General features: G+C 39.6%; 1 protein-coding gene across 1 annotated transcript in view; it reads left to right on the top strand.

The window, feature by feature from the left end:
• LOC124607057 (putative fatty acyl-CoA reductase CG5065) overlaps positions 1-19,188 on the top strand; it is a 308,518-nt gene that overhangs the window by 261,432 nt on the left and 27,898 nt on the right. Inside the window, exons 8-9 of the mRNA XM_047139233.1 lie at positions 9,224-9,463; positions 14,655-14,912. Coding sequence (XP_046995189.1) covers positions 9,224-9,463; positions 14,655-14,912 — 498 coding nt within the window. The remainder of the gene's footprint in view (positions 1-9,223; positions 9,464-14,654; positions 14,913-19,188) is intronic.

The raw sequence follows: 19,188 nt of genomic DNA, 5'->3' as shown, positions 1-19,188 counted from the left end.
CTGTAGGTTGGTAGGCAATTTTGCGGACCATACTGCCTATAGAGTGGGCATCGTATGCTCACTCACGAGCAACCAAAGGCGGTGGAGTTCAGTACCCCAGGTGTCCCTCATACAAGATCTTGATGATTAATTCCTGTGGTGAGCAAGCGAGTTGGTCCATGATCATTTTCTTTATGAACTTGTACTTTGTTGGTGGTGGTGGTGAGAGGAGTAGATTGCAAATTAAGTCTGAGTGATCATGGAGGTGCGTGATAAGACATAGGAATTTAGAGTTGTCGTCAGACACATGTTGCAACTCGGAAAGATGCTCAACAAGTGCAAACCATGATACAGGATTGTCCTTGTATAAAGGAGGCAACTTTGTCAGACGACCAGGGGAGGGGATGAAGGCGGTGTCAGTGTCCCTTGGAGAACTGGCTGGTACATGGTAGGAGAGCCCATACAGCAGACCGGCACAGTAGGCATAGGTGTGTTACTGGCAAGCACGTCCGTAGCAATGGCGGGTTGCATTTTCCTTGACGTGTCATGAAAACATGACGTGGCTGGCGCGGTTGGTACCATGGGAACGAGCGGTTGCGCAACACATGTGGGAGGCAGTGCTGTGGGAGAGGCGAGGGGCTGAGCGACGGAAACCTGGGCCCCCTGCGAGTGGGGGTGGGGGTGGGGGGTGTCGGTAACTCATATGACCAAAGTTTAAGTTCTTCTTAAGTGCGCATGGAGAATTGTGTGCACTAAAATGTTCTTGATTAGTTTGCCAATGAGACAAAACTGGAACATATCGCAGTTGATAGTGGCTGGGTGCATTTTGCAATAATGACAGTGCTGCACATGGCATGACAGTAACTGTTGTTGCAGTCCATTGAGAGTCAAAGTATGTGTGCGAATGTACATCACTTTGAGCATTAGCATTATACAATCGATCAGTAGGTGAACAGTTATGAATATTATTCACTTCACACTTCACATGTTGGCGTGCTCAGTCCAGCAACACAAAACCCGAGTCCATTGTTGTAGAGTGACAAAGTTTGAAGTTAACGTGGCTGGAGATCGTGAAATACTGTGAATTAATGTAGAACTGCTCATTGGTGAAGGAATAAAGATGTATGGCAATTGTTTTAGTGCTTCCAAATCTTCAAACAAAGTATTGGGTGAGGTAGCCATGGCGTCGAGCACATAAACTGTTGATTTACAACCCCCGGCGCAGAAGTCGCAGAAGATGTAGGTCACGGTATGGGAGCGGGATACGATTATCAGTTGAATGCATTAAATATCCCCATTAAATTCCACATAGAGATATATTTTGCAGTAAGTCATATATGTGTACACAGCTTGCGATACAGAACAGAACTAAAAACTAACATGGAGGCTCAGCAGAGCCATCAGAGTCCAAAGATGGTGTTAATCGTGGTCGATATGACCTATCAACGCCACACTATGATCACTGTGTAACATGCAGTGTCTTTTAGTTACATAGTATTCATATGTTCACTCAACTGTTAGCTATGGCATTCTTTTTTGGGGAACAAATGCACAAAATACAAACACAATTTTCTAAATCCAGAAAAGAGCCATAAGAATAAAACCAAAAATACTAGTTGAGCTCAATGTAAAGATCTGTTCAAAACACAGGGGGCTTTAACTGGTCCATGTGAATACATTTACAACTCAGTTGTAAACATCAAAAATAACGTTGCTAATTACTGCACAAACAGCTCCGTCCATGACCATGCAACAAGAGATCAACTCCACTTATATCTACCAGGAAAAGGTAAACAAAAACTCAAAACAGCATTTTCTACCAAGGAATAAAACTGTACAATAAATTACCAAAAGAAATTAAAGAAATTGCAAAAATACACTTATTTAAAAAGGCAGCTAAAAAGTACCTCTTATGCAATACATTTTACACATTGAAGGATTACTTAGATTAAACAGAGTAGGGGTTCAATAAAAAAATTTATACAAATAAATAATAATGTTGTTGTTGTTGTGGTCTTCAGTCCTGAGACTGGTTTGATGCAGCTCTCCATGCTACTCTATCCTGTTCAAGCTTCTCCCAGTACCTACTGCAGTGTACATCCTTCTGAATCAGCTTAGTGTATTCATCTCTTGGTCTCCCTCTAAGATTGTTACCCTCCACGCTGCCTTCCAGTACTAAATTGGTGATCCCTTGGTGCCTCAGCACATGTCCTACCGACCGATCCCTTCTTCTAGTCAAGTTATGCCACAAACACCTCTTCTCACCAATTCCATTCAATACCCCCTCATTAGTTATGTGATCTACCCATCTAATCTTCAGCATTCTTCTGTAGCACCACATTTCGAACATTCTATTCCCTTCTTGTCCAAACTATTTATCGTACATGTTTCACTTCCATACATGGCTACACTCCATACAAATACTTTTTTAGCAACAACTTCCTGACACTTAAATCAATACTTGATGTTAACAAATTTCTCTTCTTCAGAAACGCTTTCCTTGCCATTGCCAGTCTACATTTTATATCCTCTCTACTTCGACCATCATCAGTTATTTTGCTGCCCAAATAGCAAAACTCGTTTACTACTTTAAGTGTCTCATTTCCTAATCTAATTCCCTCAGCATCACCCGACTTAATTCGACTACATTCCATTATCCTCGTTTTGCTTTTGTTGATGTTCATCTTAGACTCTCCTTTCAAGACATTGTCCATTCTGTTCAACTGCTCTTCAAAGTCCTTTGCTGTCTCTGACAGAATTACAATGTCATCGGCGAACCTCAAAGTTTTTATTTCTTCTCCATGGATTTTAATACCTACTCCGAACTTATCTTTTGTTTCCTTTACTGCTTGCTCAATATACGGATTGAATAGCATTGGGGAGAGGCTACAACCTTGTCTCACTCCCTTCCCAACCACTGCTTCCCTTTCATGTCCCTCGACTCTTATAACTGCCATCTGCTTTCCGTACAAATTGTAAATAGCCTCTCACTCCCTGTATTTTACCCCTGCCACTTTCAGAATTTGAAAGAGAGTATTCCAGTCAACATTGTCAAAAGCTTTCTCTAAGTCTACAAATGCTAGAAACGTAGGTTTGCCTTTCCTTAATCTTTCTTCTAAGATAAGTCGTAGGGTCAGTATTGCCTCACGCGTTCCAACATTTCTACGAAATCCAAACTGATCTTCCCCGAGGTCCGCTTCTACCAGTTTTTCCATTCGTCTATATGGCATTCACGTTAGTATTTTGCAGCTGTGACTTATTAAACTGATAGTTCGGTAATTTTCACATCTGTCAACACCTGCTTTCTTTGGGATTGGAATTATTCTATTCTTCTTGAAGTATGAGGGAATTTCACCTATCTCATACATCTTGCTCACCAGATGGTAGAGTTTTGTCAGAACTGACTCTCCCAAGGCTGTCAGTAGCTCTAATGGAATGTTGTCTACTCCCGGGGCCTTGTTTCGACTTAGGTCTTTCAGTGCTCTGCCAAACTCTTCACGCAGTATCATAACTCCCATTTCATCTTCATCTACCTCCTCTTCCATTTCCAGAATATTGTCCTCAGGAACATCACCCCTGTATAGACCCTCTATATACTCCTTTCACCTTTCTGCTTTCCCTTCTTTGCTTAGAACAAGGGTTTCCATCTGAGCTCTTGATATTCATACAAGTGGTTCTCTTTTCTCCAAAGGTCTCTTTAATTTTCCTGTAGGCAGTATCTATCTTACCCCTAGTGAGACAAGCCTCTACATCCTTACATTTGTCCTCTAGCCATCCCTGCTTAGCCATTTTGCACTTCCTGTCGATCTCATTTTTGAGACGTTTGTATTCCTTTTTGCTTGCTTCATTTACTGCATTTTTATATTTTCTCCTTTCCTCAATTAAATTCAGTATCTCTTCTGTTACCCAAGGATTTCTACTAGCCCTCGTCTTTTTACCTACTTGATCCTCTGCTGCCTTCACTATTTCATTCCTCAAAGCTACCCATTCTTCTTCTACTGTATTTATTTCCCCCATTCCTGTCAATTGTTCCCTTATGCTCTTCCTGAAACTCTGTACAACCTCTGGTTCTTTCAGTTCATCCAGGTCCCATCTCCTTAAATTCCCACCTTTTTGCAGTTTCTTCAGTTTTAATCTACAGGTCATAACCAATAGATTGTGGTCAGAGTCCACATCTGCCCCTGGAAATGTCTTACAATTTCAAATCTGGTTCCTAAATCTCTGTCTTACCATTATATAATCTATCTGAAACCTTCTAGTATCTCCAGGATTCTTCCATGTATACAACCTTCTTTCATGGTTCTTGAACCAAGTGTTAGCTATGATTAAGTTATGCTCAATGCAAAATTCTGCCAGGCGGCTTCCTCTTTCATTTCTTGGCCCCACTCCATATTCACCTACGAGGGCAGTTCAATAAGTAATGCAACACATTTTTTTCTGAAACAGGGGTTGTTTTATTCAGCATTGAAATACATCAGGTTATTCCCCAATCTTTTAGCTACACAACACTATTTTTCAACGTTATCTCCATTCAATGCTACGGCCTTACGCCACCTTGAAATGAGGGGCTGTATGCCTGCACGGTACCATTCCACTGGTCGATGTCGGAGCCAACGTCGTACTGCATCAATAACTTCTGCATCATCCACGTAGTGCTTCTCACGGATTGCGTCCTTCATTGGGCCAAACATATGGAAATCCGACGGTGCGAGATCGGGGCTGTAGGGTGCATGAGGAAGAACAGTCCACTGAAGTTTTGTGAGCTCCTCTCGGGTGCGAAGACTTGTGTGAGGTCTTGCGTTGTCATGAAGAAGGAGAAGTTCGTTCAGATTTTTGTGCCTACGAACAAATTGAAGTCGTTTCTTCAATTTCTGAAGAGTAGCACAATACACTTCAGAGTTGATCGTTTGACCATGGGAAAGGACATCAAACAGAATAACCCCTTCAGCGTCCCAGAAGACTGTAACCATGACTTTACCGGCTGAGGGTATGGCTTTAAACTTTTTCTTGGTAGGGGAGTGTGTGTGGCGCCACTCCATTGATTGCCGTTTTGTTTCAGGTTCGAAGTGATGAACCCATGTTTCATCGCCTGTAACAATCTTTGACAAGAAATTGTCACCCTCAGCCACATGATGAGCAAGCAATTCCGCACAGATGGTTCTCCTTTGCTCTTTATGGTGTTCGGTTAGACAACGAGGGACCCAGCGGGAACAAACCTTTGAATATCCCAACTGGTGAACAATTGTGACAGCACTACCAACAGAGATGTCAAGTTGAGCACTGAGTTGTTTGATGGTGATCCGTCGATCATCTCGAACGAGTGTGTTCGCACGCTCCGCCATTGCAGGAGTCACAGCTGTGCATGGCCGGCCCGCACGCGGGAGATCAGTCTTGCTTGACCTTGCGGCAATGATGACACACGCTTTGCCCAACGACTCACCGTGCTTTTGTCCACTGCCAGATCACCGTAGACATTCTGCAAGCGCCTATGAATATCTGAGATGCCCTGGTTTTCCGCCAAAAGAAACTCGATCACTGCCCGTTGTTTGCAACACACATCCGTTACAGACGCCATTTTAACAGCTCCGTACAGCGCTGCCACCTGTCGGAAGTCAATGAAACTATACGAGACGAAGCGGGAATGTTTGAAAATATTCCACAAGAAATTTCCGGTTTTTTCAACCAAAATTGGCTGAGAAAAAAAATGTGTTGCATTACTTATTGAACTGCCCTCGTACTATGTTTCCTTCTCTTCCTTTTCCTAATGTCGAATTCCAGTCACCCATGACTATTAAATTTTCATCTCCCTTCACTACCTGAATAATTTCTTTTATCTCATCATACATTTCATCACTTTCTTCATCATCTGCAGAGCTAGTTGGCATATAAACTTGTACTACTGTTGTAGGCATGGGCTTCATGTCTATCTTCGCCACAATAATGTGTTCACTATGCTGTTTGTAGTAGCTTACCTGCACTCCTATTGTTTTATTCATTATTAAACCTACTCCTGCATTACCCCTATTTGATTTCGTATTTATAACCCTGTATTCACCTAACCAAAAGTCTTGTTCCTCCTGCCACCAAACTTCACTAATTCCCACTATATCTAACTTTAACCTATCCATTTCCCTTTTTAAATTTTCTAACCTACCTGCCCGATTAAGGGATCTGACATTCCACACTCCGATCCGTAGAATGCCAGTTTTCTTTCTCCTGATAACGACATTCTCTTGAGTAGTCCCCCCTCGGAGATCCGAATGGGGGACTATTTTACCTCTGGAATATTTTACCCAAGAGGTCACCATCATCATTTAATCATACAGTAAAGCTGCATGCCCTGGGGAAAAATTACGGCTGTAGTTTCCCCTTGCTTTCAGCCGTTCGCAGTACCACAACAACATGGCCATTTTGGTTAGTGTTACAGGGCCAGATCAGTCAATCATCCAGGCTGTTGCCCCTGCACTACTGAAAAGGCTGCTTCCCCTCGTCAGGAACCACCCATTTGTCTGGCCTCTCAACAGATACCCCTCCATTGTGGTTGCACCTACGGTGCGGCTATCTGTATCGTTGAGGCACGCAAGCCTCCCCACCAATGGCAAGGTCCTTTGTTCATGGGGGGGAAATAATAATAATAATGTTAGATGTTTTATAATCATTATAAATAATAATAATGATGATTATAAAACATCTAACATTCCACATAACACCTCCACTTTATGTTTTTCCTTTTTTTCCTTTCTAGAAACACTCTCCCCTCAAGCTACACTTAGCACAATACTAACACCTTTTCCTCTTTCTGAGCTCAACATTTCACTCATTATGGAGGGATGCTGACTCAGTTTTTCAGGATAGCAAATGGGAAGTAGCGGTTCAGAAAAAGGCCCAGAGATCACCAGAGTGTGTGTGTGTGTGTGTGTGTGTGTAGTGAGTGAAGTGTTATGAAACAATGTGTGTATAGTGTGTGCAGTGACTGATAGTGATATATGAGTAAACAGTGTGGCATTACATTACTTAATAAGTTATTTGTAAAAAGGTATTGTATACCAGGAATAAAATCTAATGACTGTCTCTAACTTAGAAGTCTGTAGATACATGTGTATACGAATTAGTTTATTTTAAACTGGTCTAAACTTGTAATTAGTTGTAAAAAAGAGATCTACAGATGAATAAAGATACTACTACTACTACCACTACTATTCTACAAATGAACCACAAGTTGCCACCTGCTTTACCTATGACTGTGCCTTCGTGTTCACTCCATTTCTATACCTACAACTTGTTACACCCAGGTATTTGTATGATTCCATTTGTGACTGACTGATATTGTAGTCATAGGATATTAGGTTTTTTTGTTTTGTGAAGTGCACAATTTTACATTTTTGAACATTCAAAGTAAATTGCCAATCTTTGCCCTACTTTGAAATCTTATCAAGACCTGACTAGTAATTCATTATAGATAACTACATCATGCGTCAAAAGTCTGTGGTTACTATTGATATTATCTGCAAAGTTGTTAATATACAACCCGTGATTAGTGAAGGTCCCAACCCACTTCTCTGGAGCACACACGAAGTTACTTTTACAGCTGGTGATGACTCCCCATCACATGCTGCATCCTCCATAACAAAAAATCCTCAATCCAGCCACATATTTTGCTTGAGACCACATATGACCATACTTTTCATAATAAGCATACATGTGGTACTGATTTTTGGAAATCAAGAATGCTTTATCTAGCTGACTACCTTGAACAATGGCTTTCAGTATGTCATGCAAGAAAAGTGTGAGTTGGGTTTCACATGATTTATGTTTTCAGAATCCTTGCCAGTTGTTATGATGGAGGTCATTCTATTTGAGATACCTCTTTACAGCTGAAGCTGAATGTCATGACCACTATCACTGGCAGTCCAGTCAGAGCTGCCCGTGGTAGCGGTCATGTGTGTATGAGGTATGTGTACTTGTGTGAAAGTGTGTGTTTATTTCTTTGCGGAAGAAGGCTTTGGCTGAAAGCTATAATGTGTTATGTTATGTTATGTTATGTGGTTTATTCATCTCATTACATACAATTTTCAAATCATTTGATTTGATGTACAGGAGACATGTCAAGGTTTACAAAAGAAACTTTTTTCACTTTTTTAAGAGAACTACAAAAGTTTACATTATATTTTACATTTCTAAGTTACAGCTACACATGTACATAAAATAATAAATGTATTACAATCCCTGTGTTCAGATTGTGAAGCTGTCCTCAATGAATTCATCGACAGAATAATAACACTTTTCCACCAGGAGAGTAAAGAGCAATCTTTTCAGTGAACCAATCTCCATTTTAAATATATTACTGCCTTTTATTTTATTGAAAATTTTTAACCCCATATACTCTGGCGTTTGGGCATAAAGTTTTAAACGATGTGTTGGAAGTTTGAAGTTATCTCTGTGGCGAGTGCTGTAGTTGTGGTCAAAACGGAAATTGTCTAGTGTATGTTGATTTCTATATAAGAACACCACCATCTCATATATGTAAAGTGAGGGGATATATAGTACTGTCTTTTCCTTGTGCGTGTCTGCAACTCAGTGGGTCATCTTTATGGTGAGCAGAAATCTATAGTTTTCCTAATATTGTTGATAATCCAGCCAGGCATTTCCATTGTTTGATGAAATACATTTTGCTCAAAAATGAGTTTTATAGTAAAATGTGTAACTTGTTTTAATTAGTTGTAATGTCATTTATTATTTGTACTGAAACTTATGAATATCGTAAATTTGACACAGTCTGCCCATTCATGTCTATTGAATGATGCAGATTTGATAATAAATTGTAATATCTTGACTTCTCACTCTGTCTTTTTATCATCTCTGAACTGAAGCTGGTAATATGTGTACCAGTGTACTATCTTTGGCTTCCAACCCTGTCTAACCACTCATCCTTCACTTTGCCTTCCCTTGTCCTGATGGCAGGTGGGTCCCTCTTGTTGTGGAGTTTGAGAGCTCTGCCCTTCCTTTCTACACTTCCCCAGCTATTCCTTTTCTTCCCCGCAGAGGGAATGAATAGCTCCAAATACCAGGATTTTCATTCTATTATTTTTGTCTTCACACATCCATCTTCTAGTAGATACTGGGACAACAGATGTTACTGTGTCTTGTTTGTAGTAAAGATAACTCAGCTGATGGTATTAGTTAGTACATAAAAAATGTAACCATTTCATTACTGTGACAATGAATTTATGTTGATTTTTTTTAGACCAGAAGAGATGCCTGTGTATAATTTATCAACATCATCTCTGGTGCAGATTACATGGGGTGAAGTATTAGAACGTGGACGTCAGATTGTGTATGAGAATCCATTTGAAGGTGCTGTTTGGTATCCTGATGGAAATATTCGTACTAATGAAACAGTACATTATCTTCATGTACTCCTATTTCACATATTTCCAGCTTATGTAATTGATTTTCTACTGCTGCTTACTATGCAGAAGAGATTGTGAGTATGAGTTTTGTGTACTGTAAGTGTGTTATTTTCTTCCTTTTTTATGGGCTCTTTATTCTGACATAGTGCTATACTATTCACTTTCTAAATAGTATTGATGTGTATATTACTAATTCACCAATAATCTCAGTAAATTGAGAATAAATATTTTTACATGGTGGGATTAATACATTGTCTTCTGTGGAGAATGTGGAGCATATAACAACTGATTTATTTATTATTTGGATCAAAATAGCACCTAACTTTTATGTAATGTTTTGAGATTATTTAAAAATCTTTTTCGATTTGACAGAGGGAAAAATAGCAGTACTCATTAAACTTTTCAACGTGTTTTTTCTCTTCCATTGTAAAAAATACTTCCTATCACTATTAAATATTTCTCTTTATTCCACTTTGTTGACTATCCACAACTTTAGGTTCATTTTTTTGTTCATTACTACTTTTCTCACAACAAAACAATGTGCTCAAGTTTGTTTATAAAATATCCTTGTCTTCTTCTTCTACTTTTCTGGGATCTTCTTTTCTGCAATGTATCTGGCCTCCATAGAGTATTCATGCCAGTAACACCTGGTTTCTACCCTCTGCATTTATAAATAATCTAGGCTGCTAAAAAAGGTTTCAAGTAAATTATATTTTTTACAGTTTATGCCTTTCACCTAGTCACAAATTATTCTTGCAATGCATGTGATTTTGAGAATCTATATCTAATTGTGTTTCCTTTTACATCTAAATATTTTGGTATTATCACTTTAGTTATAGTAAGCTCAACAACTCAGTTAACAAATGTCTGTCTACTGTTTTGTTTTAGTGTAACAAGAGTGAACTGAGTTCCTAATAGATAGCACACTTTCTTTACTTTTTTCTTTAATTTTCTGTTAACTGATGTAGAATTAATTATTTATCTTAGAATACAGACTGAAGAAATACAAATCTATGTTTATAATATTTGTAGATTAAGAGTAAGGTTCTCCAGAATTGATTGAAATTCTGAAGGTAGCAAGGGTAAAATCCAGGTTATGTACTACTTGTTAAGAATTCAGACAGTTATATTACTTGAAGTACATGAAAGAGTAGCACTAGTTGATAAACAAACGTGAAAGTGTTTAGCCTGTCCCTATTTTATTCCATCTCTATGATGAAGCAAACAGTGAAGGAACCATAGGGAAAATTTGGATGAGGAATTAGAGTTTAGAGAGAAGAAATAAAAAAATTGATGTTTGGTATTGAAATTGTAGTGTTATCAGACATGGCAGAGGACTTAGAAGATCAGCTGAACATAATAGATAGTGTCTTGAAAGAGGTTTACAGATGAATATCAACAAAAGTGGGGAAAATGTTAGAAAGTAGTGAATAAAATCTTATGATGTTGACGAAACTACACAGTCCAGTCATATTAATGTGAATTAATGTGACCACCATCTATGTTCAATGTCAATATGCAGTAACCGGTCACAGATGGCAGGTGGCAAGGCTAGCAGTGGTGGGTATTTTAAAGCATGTTGGGGGGGAGGGGGGGGGGGGGGAGTACGTGGAAAACAGCACATTTGTTGTCATAATGCAAAAATAGAGTGATTTATCTGCCTTCCAAAAGGGCATGATCAGTTAGCTTTCAGGCCAAATGCGGAAGCATTTCCAATATGGCTAAGTTTGTGTACAGCTCATGCACCACTGTTTAAAGTATGCTATCCATGGCAAAGTCGCCTACCCAAAAATGGCACTAAGGCAGCTGTGGTGCACCATGAGCCACAGGTGACAGGTGTAAACAATGGCAGCAGTGATACGTACAGGCAAATAGATGTGCAGCTGTTGAGCAACTGACCACCCAGCTGAAGCAAAGGGCTATCGAGAGTGTCTCCTCAATGACTGTTCAGCAAACGTTGTTGCATAGGGCCTCCACAGCAGGGGCCTGGTTCATGCATCCTTGCTGACTGCTGTTTATCATTGGCAAAGGCTGGATTTTGCATGCCAGTACTGAAACTGGATGTCCACAGAGGCGACAGGTGGCTTTTTCAGATAAATCATGTTTTATTCTCAGTCAAACAATCATGCAGTAATTGTCAGAAGAGTCCAGGCTGGAGGGGGAATGTTTTGTGGCATTCCCTGGGTGATTTAATCATTCTGGAAGGCACATTGGATCAAGACAAGTACCACATATTCTCGGGAGCCATGTCCACCACTACATGCAATTTGTTTATCCTTGGGATGATGGCATCTACCAACAGGACAATGCAATGTGTCATACAGCTCATTGTGTACATGTGTGGTTTGGAGAGAACCAGAATGAGTTAACTGTGCTCCTCTGGCCACCAAACTGCCTTGATTTAAGCCCAACTGAGAATTTGTAGGACCACCTTGATCAGGTAGTTCACACTACGCTTCCTCAACTAAGAAACCTATCATAGCTGGCCACAATACTGGAGTTGGCTTGGCTCCACATCCCTGTCAGTACCTTTCAGAACCTCCACACATTGGCTCCAAATTGGTCCATGCTTCAAAAGATGGTTATTTTGGCTTTCAACAGGGTTTCACATCAATGTGACTGGACAGTGTACATTAGGAAATGAGATACTTAAGAAGTAGATGAGTTTTGCCATTTGAGCAGCAAATTAATTGATGGCAGACAAAGTAGAAGGAATGTAAAAGCAGACTGCTACGAACAAGAAAAGTGTTTCTAAAAAAGAGGAATCATTCAACATTTAATCCAAATGTAAGTGTTAGAAAGTCTTTTGCTAAGGTATTTGTCTGTAGTTTTGTCTTGCAATGAAGTAAAATGTGTATGATAGACAGTTCCAACAAGAGGGATATCAAAGCTTTTGAAAGATGGAAGGTCTAAACCAGGGGCTCAGAATTTTTTGACCTCTGCTATCAGGTGGAGAAATGTAGGCAACAGGTCACATGTGCACTAGGATAGTGGAGTATGTGTGCAATGCACATCACTTTTTTCTTTTTAGGTTAAAGGAATCCTCCCTCCCCTCCCCCCATTCCCCCCCCCCCTTCCCCAGGATCAGTGATGAATTGACTCCCAAAATCAATGATAGATCAGTCACATTATTATCAAAGAAAATTTGTCCTTGCAGATCAGAAAAAGATAAGTTTAATATCATATTAGCAGGCTGCAGGAGCATCCAAGGTGAGGTTACAAAATTAGTGTGCTGACCACAAGCCCCTCCATATCTGCATCCAGTGATGCCTATGAGTTGAGGACAACATGGCAGCTGGTCAGTACCAGTGGGCCTTCATAGCCTGTTTGGGAGGAGAGTTTAGTGAGATTATTACATCCAAATGTGAAATAATCTGGGTGAAGTTAAGCACACCATCAGGTAGCTTGTGGAGTATAGGTGTAGGTGTAGATATGGTACTATAGAAGAATGCTGAAGATTGGCTGACTATATTACATAACTAATGAAGAGGTACTGAAATTGAGGAGGAAAAAAATGGTACTAATTGACTAAAAGAGAGGATTGATTAATAGAATACATCCTGAAGCTTTGAAGGATCAAAGTTGTGAATCTGGTACTGGAGGAAAATGTGGGGATGGTTGGGGAGGGGACTTAAAATTGTGGAGGCAGATGATAGCTTGATTACAGTCACTAGGTTCAAATGAATGTAGGCTGTTGCAGGTTTGAGGATTGCAGAGCTGAGGAAGCTTGCACAGGATAGACTAGTAAGGAAAGCTGCATTAAACCTTTCTTTGGATTGAAGACCACACAAACAACTGATTCAATGGGTATGATACCATACAAAATAAAGGACAAAATTCAGTTATTTCATTTGTGTGAAGCCTCTTGCGTTTGACTGCACTATTGGTGCAACTAACTGGAAGCTGTAACTACTGTAAACTACCTAGGAGTAATCATGTAGAGCAACATATAGTGGAATGATAACATAAAACAAATAATAGGAGATGCAGATGTCTGGCTGAGATTAATAGGAAAAATCTTAATGAAATGTAATTCATCCCTGAAATAAGTGGCTTACAAAATAATTCTTCGACCTATTACTAGTTTTGCTCATCAGTCTGAGTCCTTTACCAAGGCACTGTGCATCATGGAGAGGTTTACTGTTGAAATTCTGAGAGTGTACATCCCACAGAGAATGAGGCTACATATTACTTCCTCCCATATAAGGCTTGTAAAATGACCCCTGTGATAAAACCTAAGAAATCAGACCTAATACAGAGGTTTACTTATTCTTCCATTCATGAATGGAAAAGGGAAAGGAGAACACATACTGGCACCTGAAGTACCCTGTGCCACATACTACGAGGTGGCTAGCTGAGTATGGATGTAGATGTAGATGTAAACAGGATGCACAGCTGGGCACAAAGAGAATAAAATAGGTGTTGTTGTTTCTCACTTCAGTTACCAAAATTAACTTGATCACCACTTCTACTTCTGCTGCTTTTTCATTTCAAACAGGAAAAGTTTTAGCACATATTGACATTTCAGAAATTGCGTAGGTTTAAGTATTTTGACCTGGAAATTAAAGAATTGCTAGCAATTTAAATTTTAGTGTTGTTGTGTATTCCTGAGTGAGTTAAATATTTTTATGAACAAAGAAAAAAATATATCAATCCTAAGAACGCTGAATCTCAAGAATACCGTACTCTTTTTTTCATGATAATTACCTATTCAATTCTGTAAAACTATGACAAGTGGTCTCTTCAAATTTGTTACCCTACCAAACCCCTCTGTCCTCCCCCCCCCCCCCCCCCCCCCTCCAAAAAAAAGCCATTACTCCCACTACATTCCCTTTTAATTATTGTTATTGATAATTACCTATTCAATTCTGTAAAACTATGACAAGTGGTCTCTTCAAATTTGTTACCCTACCAAACCCCTCTGCCCCCCCCCCCCCCCCCCCAAAAAAGCCATTACTCCCACTACATTCCCTTTTAATTATTGTTATTGATAGAATGGAAGTGGTGGGAATAGCTCTCCCTCACCACCTGTATCACTGTGGAAACATGAATAAATTTCAGTTATTCAATAGTCTTGTATAGTATATCACTTTCCTTTTTCGTTATGTTGACACTGAAGATACAAATGAGTAGATGTGTGTTAGGTGTTTCTCATGCAAGTGATGTTTTCTCTTTCCAATTATGCTGTAGCAGGACACAAAATGATTAGTATTTATTCATTCTACGTAAAATTTCTTTATTTTATTTATGTCTGATTTGTTCCAGCATGGTGAGGCTCCAGAACAGAATAAGCAATGGATTGAAGGTGCTGCAGTACTTTACATTGAGGCAATGGAATTTTGACAATAAGGAGATTCTTGCGCTAAGTAGTTGCATGACAAAAGAGGATCGTGAAACATTTTATATGGCAAATGTTGAGTATGATGTTGATAGTTATCTGCTGGCATGTGTTCTTGGTGCAAGGCAATTCTGCATGAAAGAGCCATTATCTTCGCTTCCAAGAGCCAGGCGGCACCTAAAAATGTAAGTTCGTTGCTATTGCAAGATTCTGTTGTGATAAACTAATACATCAGTGCCTTTTGTATCACAGTTCTTACTAACTAATTTGTTGTGTCAAATGGGTCAAGTAGCAATCTTGACTATGGTAGAAAAATGGAATGGGCAGAGAAAAGGGGGCATGATGGAAGAGGGTCAAGAAAGGCTGTGCTGGGTTGGAGTGAGTTAGTACTTCGCCTGTGCAAGGGCAAATTGGGAAAATGATAGTTGGAGCATTTACAGAAAAAACGAAAATATGGGGGTGGGGGGTTGCATAGTAAGAGAATGAGCAGAAAGGGAACGAAAATGTTCAAATGATTGAGCTGTAGATTGAGAGGAGGTGGTATAGAAGGAATATAAAGACTACTAGATGTTATCAGGGGGTTGCAATAACAAAGGAAATGTTGTAGGAAGAATTCCCTCCTGTACAGTTCAGAAAAACAGGTGTATGGAGCATTAGGGGAAAGCCATTGAGAACAAATAGATCATTTGCACATAGTTCCAATTCTGTAGCATAGTTGATCTTTGGGCATAGTTCATGTATGTGGATGGTATGATCATTGTTAAACACAATATAATGTGGTGATGCAGTTACAGTAAAGATGTGGCTGTTTTCACAGGTGACTCTGCCATTGATGGGATACACTAGTGACAGGGCCGAAATAGGAGATGGTTGGCAGATGTGTGAGTCAGATATTGCCTTTGGGACTCCCAAAGGGTTATGATCCTTGAAACAAAGGGACTGGAGAGAGAGAGAGAGAGAGAGAGAGAGAGAGAGAGAGAGAGAGAGAGAGAGAGAGAGACATAGATCTGTGGACAAAGTTGGGAGTTTGGTTTTATTCTGTGAATACAGTCACTATACTGTATTTGGTCAAATTGAAGCTGTAACACTAAGCTTGAGCTTTACGTAAGCTGAAGAGGATTTGCCATCTGCTGGAAGGATAAAAGTACCCCAGAGTAGTGGTATGGTTATCAAGTCTATAAAGATAAACTGAGCCTTTAAATGCTGAAAGAGGGTTCAGAAATACTCTTATTTTGATAAAATTATAACTTACTCATAGTGAGAATTTTTCTATGAGTATATACATAATATGTACCGATGTCCCCAACAAACATTCTTGTGTGACAACAGGCTATGTATTTGAGAGTATATAAGTGCAAATACAATATACCGACGTCAGTAATGTGACTTTTTTCAGAATGTGTCAATGGATGGAGGAAACTGAATGAGTGAGTTAAAAAAAGGCTTTATTGTGGGAGTTCACAAGTTTGGGCATTCTGTCAGAAAAATTTTGCAGGATCTACTTATACTGAGCTCCACTATTAATAATGTTATTTTAAGTGTCATGGAAACACTAAACCCAGCCATCAGTGTTGTCGGTCTAAGAAATTGTATGAAACAGACTGCAGTACTGTGCAAATATGCTATGACATCCTTGTGAGCTACTGCAAGGGGACTCTGTTAGAGCTTTAGTATCAAACCACATACCATATGAATTCATCCAGAAATCCACCTAATTCGTAGTGTTTCACAAAAGAAGAAAATGAATTTGGTGGGAGTCAGTGGAAAGCCTCCCCCCAAAGATTAAATGCTGCAATGGTTAAACAAGTCATATACACTATTAGTTACATTTCTGGTCTCATTGGAAGGAACAGCAATGGGTGCAAGGAGAGCCTTATTTTTTTATACACCAAAGCAAAAAATATATTATCATTATTAGTTGTAAGCTCTGGAAGGTCTCTCTGACAGTGGTGGGCAGAAGCTTGCCAATAAAAATAAGAATGCATCTCAGAAAAAACTGAAACCCACTGGAAAGCACTGGTATCAGTAAATAGAGAAGTAATTTATCTCTTGTCTGTATGATGTGTATTAGAGGCACATATGCAGTGAAAAATATGCCAGTTCCAAGTACAACTTGCGTAACACAGCGGGTAGTGTCTAATAAGGCAAGCCCTGTTGCATAACACCCTTTTTATGTACCAAGAAGGTTCATTTACAGAATTACTCATATCTATAAGTTAAGGGATGTTGCAATCAGAGGAGCAACACAACATGTGTGGTAAGAGATGTCTTGACAATGCTGTCTACTGATGTTTTGGAAAACTGGGCATTAACTGTCGAGGCAGTTATTGTGTGTAGTGACCTTCTCCCCCTCCCACCCAGTGGTATACAGAACATTAATGTGATATGTGATGCACCTGGCTCTGCAAACACTGGATCAGATAGTGTAGCCGGGCTTGCAGTAATGCAGCCAGGTGCTGAACAAGTGTCCTCCAGAGGTCAGCAATGATCCATGTTGATGATCCTTGGTCTGTAATCCTCTGGCCTTGAATGTCCCATATATGTACAGTCAGATTTAACTTTGGAGAGTGAGCTGACCAGTCTAGACACATTATTTCCTCATGTAGCTGGCTAGTTCTATCTGGTTGGCAATTAAAGTCCCTCAGATGGAGGTCAGGTTAATAAATACCATGAAAGAGTCACATACATTGTTACACAATGTCATCCCTACAGACTGCAGCTGTCAGTAGAAAACACTTGTATCAGAGTACATATCCTAACCCAGAAAAGAACAGTGATGACACCATATTAATACCTTTTGTAACAGTGCAAATCAGAGATTCATAGGATGTACACTAATAGAATTGTTAAAATCTCCTGTAATACACACACGCACACACACACACAACTCGCACGTGTGTGTGTGTGTGTGTGTGTGTGTGTATGTGTGTGTGTGTGTGTGTGTGTGTGTGGGCGCGCGCGCGCGTGCGTGCGCACATGTGTGTTACCTTTTTCTGATGAAGGCCTTGTTGTCTGAAAGCTCACGTTCTGACAGTGTTTTTATTGTGCGTAACTGCAGCTTAGCATCTCAGCTATATGGTGAGCAGCAACTATCCCTTTCGTGAACTTGAAAAGATTAGTTGTCTAGAACAAACAGGTGGAAAATCTTTGATTCCATATAGGAACTTACGTCTAATCTTGAAGAGCTCAATTTTTATATGTCTACGTCTCATTTGAATTCACGACAAAATTTAAATTATTTACATAACCTTTTTCAGTTTGTATACAAAAATAACCCTACAGTAAGGTGTAATTTCTTTTGTTTTTTTTCCCACAATTGACATTGTTTTTCATTCATATGCCCATGTAAAGCTAATAATGTGCAATGGCACAAGACTCATCAGAATATCTCTGAAGAGACATAACTAGAGTCTATTCCCATAATTACATTGCGACAGGAAGTCAGTATTTTCCGTAATAAAATTTTCAAGTTTACAATTGTTCATTTTTGATGCTTTTATCACACTAGGACTGTCTTTTAATATTCAAAAACTTCTGACAATACAATGTACTGAAATGACACAAATAAATTAATATTATCTCTTTTCAAAATTAAGTATTTAGCATTATTTATCAATATTCTATAAGACTTTACACTGTTAATCATTAGGTGTCATTAATCTTTAAGCCTCTCTTTTCTGTTTAGCAGTTTTGAATGATTGCTGTAACTTATCATTCAATTCTTGTTTCCTCTCGGTCACCCACAAATCATAAAACGGAAGTCACTCAGTTACCTAAGACTGCTCCAAGCAGATCTCTCCTCCTAAACAATTAGAATAATGTATCAGCCTGTGCCCTTTCCATGGGACACCGCCTTGTCTGAGTACTTACCATGTGGGCAGAGAGGCTTGCATGTGCACATGAAGCTGCGATCTATGCCGGATGTAGTGCTACTACTGGCAAGGTCCCTCATGCCAGACAGGCTTCAGTGGATGAACCAGACAGAGTGTGTCCCACAACCCCCATCACTCCCACTTCCAGTCACATAGTCATTAGCTAGTTCCCCAGATATCCAATCCAGGGCGTGATGTGATCCATACTGATGGGTGCATAGCACTTGGGAAAATATGTCATTAATGGAGCCTCAGGGATACGGGGTAACCTCCCTAAGAAATGCCGTGTACCATGTGGGGTGCTGTAGTCTCAACCAGATAGATTCCCAGTTCTCATGGATCAAAATGGAGAACACGAAAAATAAAATAAAAACTGAGGGATTTGATGAGATCTCAAACATGCAAGTATTGGGGCTGGAACTGACAGAAGCTGTTTCCACAACTGGACTGGGTGATAGACCAGTTCAAGAAGTAGAAACTCTTAGGAGAAGTTGGACCAGGTCAAGATCAAATTCTTGTCTGGGGCCGAAATGAGGAAACTTCTGTCCAGAGTGGAGAGGGTAACCTGACCCTTTCTACCTTTAAGGCA

This window comes from Schistocerca americana, chromosome 3, assembly GCF_021461395.2.
Source record: "Schistocerca americana isolate TAMUIC-IGC-003095 chromosome 3, iqSchAmer2.1, whole genome shotgun sequence".
Taxonomy (NCBI): Eukaryota; Metazoa; Arthropoda; class Insecta; order Orthoptera; family Acrididae; genus Schistocerca; species Schistocerca americana.
The sequence above is the reverse complement of the archived record's forward strand: the minus strand, read 5'-3'. Positions and strand labels throughout refer to the sequence as shown.